Source organism: Austrofundulus limnaeus, unplaced genomic scaffold (genome assembly GCF_001266775.1).
Source record: "Austrofundulus limnaeus strain Quisiro unplaced genomic scaffold, Austrofundulus_limnaeus-1.0 Scaffold2725, whole genome shotgun sequence".
NCBI lineage: Eukaryota > Metazoa > Chordata > Actinopteri > Cyprinodontiformes > Rivulidae > Austrofundulus > Austrofundulus limnaeus.
Genome location: NW_013955127.1, coordinates 3,083 through 12,059, shown reverse-complemented (window position 1 = coordinate 12,059; position 8,977 = coordinate 3,083). Strand labels below are relative to the sequence as shown.

The 8,977-nt window shown below is 39.3% G+C and overlaps 2 protein-coding genes across 2 annotated transcripts; both read right to left on the bottom strand.

Moving 5' to 3' along the window:
* Positions 1–220: 220 nt before the first annotated feature.
* On the bottom strand, positions 221–4,697 carry LOC106511373 (glutathione S-transferase kappa 1; the record flags this gene model as incomplete). Its single annotated transcript, XM_014000129.1, is given in 7 exon segments — positions 221–820; positions 3,230–3,323; positions 3,408–3,524; positions 3,605–3,750; positions 3,984–4,112; positions 4,219–4,300; positions 4,378–4,697. Coding segments are annotated over 7 exon segments (687 nt in total). The 3' UTR covers positions 221–770.
* A 1,091-nt stretch (positions 4,698–5,788) lies between these two features.
* LOC106511371 (rap1 GTPase-activating protein 2) lies at positions 5,789–8,202 on the bottom strand. Its single transcript, XM_014000128.1, has 8 exons — positions 7,726–8,202; positions 7,419–7,580; positions 7,106–7,177; positions 6,850–6,936; positions 6,581–6,736; positions 6,411–6,494; positions 6,316–6,335; positions 5,789–6,235 (listed from the first exon to the last, which is right to left on the bottom strand). Exons 1-8 carry the CDS (start codon positions 7,774–7,776, stop codon positions 6,154–6,156), a joined length of 714 nt encoding a protein of 237 aa, XP_013855582.1. The 5' UTR covers positions 7,777–8,202; the 3' UTR covers positions 5,789–6,153.
* Between the last annotated feature and the right edge of the window lie 775 nt (positions 8,203–8,977).

Sequence of the window (8,977 nt, the reverse complement as noted above, 5' to 3'; positions counted from 1 at the left end):
TGATTTTTTTTTCTATTTAAAAAAGTAAAACAAAACAAAACAAATGTTATTTTCATGGTAAACTGCTAATATGAACTGATTTACCTACTTATTTCCACTCAGGTTTATTTATGGATAATTTTAAGACAAAAACGTGTTCTTCTTACTTTTTTCATTACAAATTTCTCATCTCGGTGAAAAATATTGAGCATTAACAAAACTGAAACCTTAACCCAAGATCAATGGTAATAATAGGAGCATCTGAAGCTATTTATTCATAAATCATTGTTTTTATTAGAATCACAAGAAGCAGTTTTTAGCTGTCACRCAACAAAGCCTCATAATTCTACTGTTGAGTCCAGAAATGTTTGTTTTCTGGATTTAAAACTAACAACTTCAACAAATACATAAAAAMCATAAATCTAAAAATATGAAATTATCTCAAATTCAGTAAAATCTGCACAAACATTTGATTCACAATCAGTTGGATTAAATTCATGTTACACATTAAACTACATAACCATTGTTTTGTACATTAAACTTCCAGAAAATATCTCATTTGAAGAATAGTTGTGATTTTAATACTTATTATTTTCCAAAGCAGATAAGTGCTCTATTGATCTAACCACCTGCTTCACCTGGTTGTTATTTATGTTTACTGAAATCCAACTGCTTGATTTCAAAAGSCACAGCTGAGGATTTATGAAGGTTGAAATGTTTTCAAAAATAAAAAAATATTTTTTGAACATTTCAGTGTGTGAGAAGAAGAAGACCTGCGGACGGTTCTCATCTCACAGTTTGGCAGCTGAAGAATCCGGTCTGGGTCCGGACCACTTCTCCCCTGAAACAAAGCAAAGTCAGGCTGAAGATTAATCTCTACTCATGAAGTTTGTTTTTCCAAACAGACTGTGAACGCCTGTGTAACACACACACACACACACACACACTTTTATCTATACTCATGGGGACTTTGCATTGATTTCCATTAATTTTCAAGTCATTTCTTTATAGCCTAAACCTGACTTTTTAACCTAAACCTTGTAGGGGTCACCTCGAGTGAAGAAACAAGATGTACTGCCTCGAAGCAGGCCTCGGACAGGCCTACTGAGAAGGCAGGAACTCTGTCACAAACTGAACTCTATTTAGGCCATGACAGGTCATTTCAACCCAGAAGAGAACCCCTCGGTTCTCATAATCAGATAATGGACAGAACAATCTTTTCTGTTCGTGATTCATTTGTTGTTTAACTAAGAATGTTTATGCCTTTGTTAAATCATGATAATGACTGTCACAAGAAAAGTGGAATCACTTCTACTCTTTTATCGTGCCTAAAAGATTAATTAATGGTATAAAAAAATCAGAGAAAATCATTACCATGTTTTCACTGTGTTTTTATATAAATCACTGTTTTTATTTTACTGTGAACACAGTAATATAATTGTGGGTTTTTCTTGAGAAAATCTTTCATTTATCTGGACTAACAGAATGGTTCAGACTGATTAAAACAGAAATGTTAATTAATCATCATTAATGTTTTGCAGTGATTTCTCTTAGAGTCTATCTGGAGGAAAGCTAAAGAAATGTTATATTCTGTTGTGAACAACCACAGAATTAACCTTGACTGGCGCATGGCTGGCAAGTCTCTATCTTTCTTCCTTTTCTCTGACTCATCTTAACGCCTGAGGGCGGAACCAAAGTTCATCAGTTTCTATTACTAAACTGGACGTGTTTGAGTGACGCACACTTCTTCCTGGATGTCAAACTAGGAAGGAATACTGAGTTTCTCTCCGGAGAAGCCAGTTTTGGCTCGTTAGGTCTTGCCCATGAGCTAATTAGGGGGATCTAACGGCCGGGACAGCGGCACGCTGCCGAATGTCCCACCCGAGACTGCAAGTCTCAAAGTGTGTTTTAACTCCCGAGGGGAGATTTTATTTTGAGAGGCGGCACCGGATGTACAGCTTGAATCTTTCTGGCTTGGACTGAAACAGACGAAAAGTTACCTGAAATAACACCTTTCTCGCTGAGGAACAGTGAGCGGGCCGATTAAAAGTCCCCTGAATGATCGGAGGTGAGACAGTGTCTACCCAGGGGTGCTTAAGAAGACATCACCAGGTAAAAGCTGAGCGTGTTCAGGGTGACGTGTCATGTGGAAACTGAGTGCAGAAGGGACGTGCTGATCCGGATGGCTACACTCTTGATAAAGTAAAATTAGTATAACACTAACCTTACTTTCCGCCTTTCCTTTGTCTTTATTTGCCACAACTTAAGCTAAAAGTGTCAGTAAAATTGCTTGGTTGTAACATCAGAACTGACGTTTTACTGTTCTATATAAGCAATCTGAGTTTGATGTGAATTAAAATTTGGACGCGAGTTTTTCTCTCATTTAACTTCGAAGCTTGTTATAGGAATAACCACAATCAGGTGTATTGATGATCTGTTAAATTTGTGTAAATAAATGATTGCATAGTCTTTTATGAATCAACTTGAACTCGTCTGAATGTTCACTTATTGTGTCACTTTTCACTTCGCACGGTCAAGAAATTAAAAGTAATGAGAAAATACCTTGGTAAAACTTTCCCATAACCTTGTTTATGAGAGATGTGGGAAAAGCTTAATTCACCTTAAGCCCTACCCCCTACAACCTAACCTCATAGATGCATAGCTGACCCTAAACCTAGCCTAAACTCAATTCCCACCTTGATTCTAAATCTACCCCACCCACCCACCCATCCCAAAACTGCATCCATACCAGTGGGGATCAGGCATTGGTCCCCATGGGAAGCGTTTGATCCTCACAGGACTGTGTTTGTCTGGAAAATGGGTCCTATGATGTAGCAAATATGCACACTTTTGATATTTACTTTTTGCTTTTAGCTATCATTTTGTTAATTATATCCTTCAGCTTGCCATTTGCTATTTTTAGTTTTTAACTAGCCATTAGCTAAATTTAGCTTTGGGTTGCCATTTGCATTTTTTAGCTAGAATTTTGCTACTTTCATCTTTCCTCTAACGTTGTGCTTGTTAAAACTTTTAACGAGTGCTTTGTGTTTTAGCTTTAAGAACTCAGTTTTTGCTACCTTAGCAGTTTTTATTAAATCACTGAACATTTATTTAGTTGTTCATGCAAATTCAGCTGCAAAATGTCCTACAGTAAAATAAATGTGAAGCCTTCTGATCCAGTTAAGAAAGAAGCAAACAACAAGAGAAGTTAAATATTTTACTGATAAAAGATGAGGGCTGTATTTCTCACCGAGGCAGTGGGCCATGAGCTCGAATCTGTCCGATCCAAAGAACATCTCTGGCTGCCCGTCGATGTGACACACCAGCATAGGGAAGCCAAATGCCTGGAAGAGAGTCAGAARGAGKTTTTTTTTTYACTTTTCTATTTCTTTATTGAATACTACGAGCAGAAATTAAGCACAACTAACTCCGTATTTCAATGCATCCTGGGTCGTGTTTTTAAGCTTCTCTTTAACTTCCTGTGAGGWGGACAACTTCAGGACTTCCTGAATCTGACTGTCAGACAGTCCTGCTCTCTTTGCAGCCTGTGACCAAAGATTCAAGAATAAATCATCATTTTKAATGTGCTGAAATGCATCCTGTGTGTAAAAAAAAAGATTTTAACCTCAGCGAGTGATGCAGGCTCAGCGATGTCTTTGTCTTCACTCCAGATCCGCCTCCACAGCTCACGTGAAACCTGCTCCACCTGCTTGTCTCCACCTTTCTCCTGCTGCTGCACGGCTGTCACAAGACGCATCGCAGACAAGGAACCTAAAAGAACAACARAACAGGATTACTGTCCAACTATGGAAATACTGAAATACCCAGCACTAGAACTATTTACTCTTGATAAACAGTTTCACAACAATAAATTTAAAGATGTTGTTAACTGGTAAAAGGATAAATAAAGTTTAACAAAAATCTTGGTGAATCTACAAAGAAATGTGTTTAGCAGTGGATGATTTTCCAGCATTTAGCTCTTTGTTTTAGTAACCTTRTTGTACCTTTTTTAAACATGACCTCAAACACATCTGACGGCGGCCGAAGAGGGACATCAAAATATTTCGCCAAGCGGTCCAGATCTTTGGTCATGTACAGAAACTTGTTCGGAACCAGACCAGGAGGCTTGTTGCCTGTCATGAACACATTACACCTCAGTCAAAGTCCACAAGGATAATAACACSGACCTGCAAATATGCCTGCAAACCCCTGAAAGACAAACACATCCTGTTTATTCACCTGATTCCTGCATGATGCCTCCCAGGAACGCAGGACGCAGCTTCAGGTCAATGTTCCACACATTTCTGTAGCGACACATGACCTGTAAACACAACTGAGTGTTGAGGAGGGGGGAATGAAACACTGTAAAATAACTGTTTAAGCTGACAGGAGACAAACCTCAAAGCCGAGCCAGGAGTACGGMGAGACCACATCATAGAACAGCTCGACCACTTTCCTGGAGCTCATCGTTAGCAGGTCGCTGGTGTTCAGCTGGACGGTTTTACGCTTAAAGGAGTTAAATCGAGTAATATCAGAGCCAATGACAGCCTGCCTTTCTCCTCAAGCAGCCTGGAGCATTTCCAAATATGTCAAAGTTCAACTGGTCTCATGTGGAGCAACCAAACGTGATGTTTACAGGTAACTTGGAAAAATCTTCAGYGATAAWATGTGCATACAAAGCTGTAACTTTTTTTAAGTTGGTGGAAAATTGGTCGGACCTAAAAAAAAAATGTTGAGAATAAATTAAATACCCAAAGCTCTTTCTTAAATAATAATAAAAAACTACAGACTTTTGACCACTTCCGTTCACTTCTTCTTCGCGTACTTGTCAGCGGTTGAGAAGTTACGTTTGTGCGCGACAGTGCCACTAGCTGGTAGATTTGTCCAAATGTATAAGACGCTTTCATAAAATGTCTCATGCTTTGATCAACTCTGTTATTTATTTTAGCAAAATAAAAAAAGGTTACTGAACTTCTTTAATTCTTACATATATTTAATATACAAAACTGTCTTTACTAAAATGCCTTCAGACTTGAATGAATGCTTTATACAATACTGCCACCCACTGGATGAAAGTGTGTACACAATCCATGTTTTATCCTCACTGAAATAAAAACATTACAGAAAAAAAAATATTTTAGAGATCAATACTACTATTTAGAAAATAGTCAGACTACAACATAAACACACATACATTTTATAAAACAACAACAAAACAAAGTGAAATCTTATAAAATATAAAAATCAATAAATAATATGACAACAAACAAGACGTTAACGTGGTTGTTTTGCAAATCCATGTTGTCTCCATGTTTCCTGTTCTTTAAAAAAAGCCATATGTTTTTCTGTAACCCCATAAAATTAAAATAAAATAAAGTGTCATCAATAATTTTGACATTGACAAACAAGGGAAAAAACTCAGTGAAATGTAATTTACATTACCCATATATTCTTGTTGAGATACAACTTTGACTTCTGTGATTTTTTAAATGTCTTTTTCTAACATTATAAGTGAGTGTTTTCATTGTTTGGGAACTATAATTAGGTATTTTTAATTTTAAGTCCAAATTACTTACTAACATGAGGACTCTGTAGTTACCCTGTACATACCCATCCCAGAATTGTAATTACCATGCATCCCCACATTTACCCTGTCTTACTACTATCACACAAATACCTGTGTAGTGTCTTGCAAGTACCTCTTTAATAACCTGTAGGTACAGTATCAGTATGTATTACTGTTTGTGTTGCTGCTATGGTCTTTTTATAACTTGTATTGTGGGTGCTTTAAATAACTAATACAATGGAATGTTTTCCAAATCGCCAAACTCCTTTATTATGTCATGATTTAATAATTAAACCCTAAAACAAAAATCTTCCTTTTTTAAGATTTTTTTTTGCCTGAATCTAACTTAATCTCTAAAGCAAAACTGAATATAAACTGTTTACATTCCCTAATCTTTCTTGTTAGTTGTTGCATCAAGTTATCAGTCTAATACAATTCAAATGTTCTCTGTATGCTAAAATATCTCTTCTATGTTTGCAAAATAATTACATTTTTCTGAAAACCTATTTACTTTTACACTATATGTACAAATATTTGATCCACTGCAACTCAGATTGTAGAGGCTAATCTATAATTGAATGTCTGAAATCTTTAAGTCACAATTTTCTTTATGTCTCCTCTTGAGGACTCGCTTGATCTTTGAGGTCAGATGTTGTTGAGCTGTCAGGTGGAAGTCCTGAAGATTTGTCACTGAAAAAAGAAACAAATAATCATTAGTTTCCTTGTCAGATCACAAAAATATCAAATATTTCAGTTGTTTCTAGTCTCACCTCTCTCCCTCTTTCTCTGTCTGTAAAAAGAAGAAAAAAGTATGAATGTTTTATTCTAAATTAAAAGTTATTTAGCCAAAATCTGACCTTTGTACCTTAGGCTTGTGTGACATGTTGCCAGAGATCTTTCTGGGTACACCCAGGTTCTCAAACGAATGGCTTCGTACTCTTATGGCTCTCTAATGGACAAGTTCAGGAAAGAGGGGAAAAGTAATAAAAAACTAATAAATGGGATTCAGATGTGTTTCAGTGTTAGAGCCCTCACCTTAAAATTTTCAATAAATCCTCCACTTCCTTCAGGTGCAGCCCGCACACCCTCCAAGGTAGGGACAGCAGCGAGTGATGGATCTCCCATCATGCACTGGGAGCGCGTGAAGAGTTCATTTCTCAAACTCTCCAGGAGTGATGAGCGAGTACGCAGCTAAACAAGAGACAAGGGCAAGTAAATCCACATGTCAGAGGAAAATAACACCAAGAACAGGCTTGTGCTGGTAATAAAAAACATATTAAAGCGTTATTATTTTCTCATTTTACCTCCAGTCTGTTAAATTGCTCAGCCTTATAGCAGGAAATCTCTGCATTGATCATCTTGGTGAGAAGGAATTCTCTCAGTTGTGAACGCTAAAAAAGACAAAGAAAACTGTTTATCATCCTGATGCATGGCATATATGTAGAATAAGTGGGAGGGGGGAAAAGCAAATGATTTTTTGTGTTTAAACTTTGCACAAGAAAATAACAGAGAATTAAATGATTTATTACAATTAGAAAAGCTTTAAATCTTGTTTCTTACATCTGTAAAGATGGGAGGATCTGGAATGACCGGACCAAAAGGAGGAACATCTTCTCTGGCTGAAACTGAAACCTGGGAGGTTGAGAGAAAAAAAAAACAGGTTCATATTTTAACACTGAGGTTGAAAAACTGTAATCTCAGACCTTTTTTTGTACAAATGTAAATTTCATACAAATAAAAAAAAGAGATGCATCAGGACATTCATACAAATACACACACACACACACACACACACGCACGCACACACACACACACACACACACATCATTATCATTAGTTTGTCCTCATAAAACAGAGGATGAGTATTACTCACCTTATAGGCCACCCCACCTGCCCCCTCGTCCCTCTGAACCCTCCGCACCACCAGAAAACAGTGCAGGAAGTGAGACTTGATGAGGTCACATAGAAAGGGAGTTTGGCCCTCCTGGTACACCAAGGCTACAATGTCATTCCCAATGTGTCGCTTTCTTTGTAACTGAGGAGATGAGAGGAGAAAGGATCGTTTGTCTTTGTTTAGAAAACTATTGTTTGTTTGTTTTTTTCAGAGAAAATGTCTGAAAATAATGTTTCATGTGTTTCATGTCTCCGCGTCACCACTGACTGTGAGACTGCTCTCTGACCTGCTGCGCATCACCCTCAGTGTAAGGCAGCTTAGTTACAACGTGGAACATGACTTCTCTTCCACGAAAGGAAGTGAAGACCGCTTCACTTCCTGTCTGGCCGTGACACACGTCTAGTCCTCCTCTGAAGCTGAAAATAAAAGTTACACAATAATCACAAAGTGACCCCAGGATGTACACCTACAACCAATTAACTTTTGGAATGTATCCGATTCAAGATGGCTGCCACAGCGAATCAAAATTATGCAAAAAAGTCTCTTACTCAGTCATGGGTGATGTTGTTGTACATATGGTCTTACTGTCACTCATAAAAAGATGGAAGTGAGCAAAAATGCATTTCTCCAAAGACTGCTATCTTTAGTTTTTAGATTGGAATCATTGAGACAATGATGTGATCTTTCTGAACTCGAGTGGTGTTCTGTTGTTGGACTTCTGTGCTCGTCACGGATTGTCCATCACGAACTCTATGTTCAGGCATAAGGGTGTCCATATGTGCACTTGGCACCAGGACACCCTAGGCCRCAGTTCGATGATCGATTTTGTCGTCGTTTCATCGGATCTGCGGCCATATGTCTTGGACACTCGGGTGAAGAGAGGGGCGGAGCTGTCAACTGACCACTACCTGGTGGTGAGTTGGCTCCGGTGGTGGGGGAGGAAGCCGGTCAGACCTGGCAGGCCCAAACGTGTAGTGAGGGTCGGGTCTGCTGGGAACATCTGGCGGAGTCCCCTGTGAGACGGAGCTTCAACTCCCATCTCCGGCAGAACTTCGAACACATTCTGGGGGAGGTGGGGGACATTGAGTCTGAATGGACCATGTTYCGTACCTCCATTGGYGAGGCGGCTTATCGGAGCTGCGGCCACAAGGTTGTTGGTGCCTGTCGCAGCGGCAACCCCCGAACCCGATGGTGGACACCTTCGGTGAGGGATGCTGTCAAGCTGAAGAAGGAGTCCTATCGGGCCTTTTTGGCCTATGGAACTCCAGAAGCAGCTGATGGGTACCGGCGGGCGAAGCGGCATGCGGCTCGGGTGGTCGCTGAGGCAAAAACCCRGGCGTGGGAGGAGTTTGGAGAGGCCATGGAGAAAGACTTCCACACGGCTTCGAGGCTATTCTGGTCCACCATCCGGCRTCTCAGGAGGGGGAAGCAGTGCAGCACCAACACTGTTTATGGTGGGGATGGTGTGTTGCTGACCTCAACTCGTGACGTTGTGTGCCGGTGGGCGGAATACTTTGAAGACCTCCTCAATCCCACCA

Bases quoted from the DNA above. Each gene is read 5' to 3' on its own strand.
- LOC106511371 (XM_014000128.1), bottom strand. From the start codon at position 7,776: ATGTTCCACGTTGTAACTAAGCTGCCTTACACTGAGGGTGATGCGCAG. The intron at 7,178-7,418 runs GTGAGTAATACT...TCAACCTCCCAG, and splicing joins CAGGTGGGGTGGCCTATAAG to GTTTCAGTTTCAGCCAGAGA. The intron at 6,236-6,315 runs GTGAGACTAGAA...TTCTTTTTTCAG, and splicing joins ACAGAGAAAGAGGGAGAGAG to TGACAAATCTTCAGGACTTC.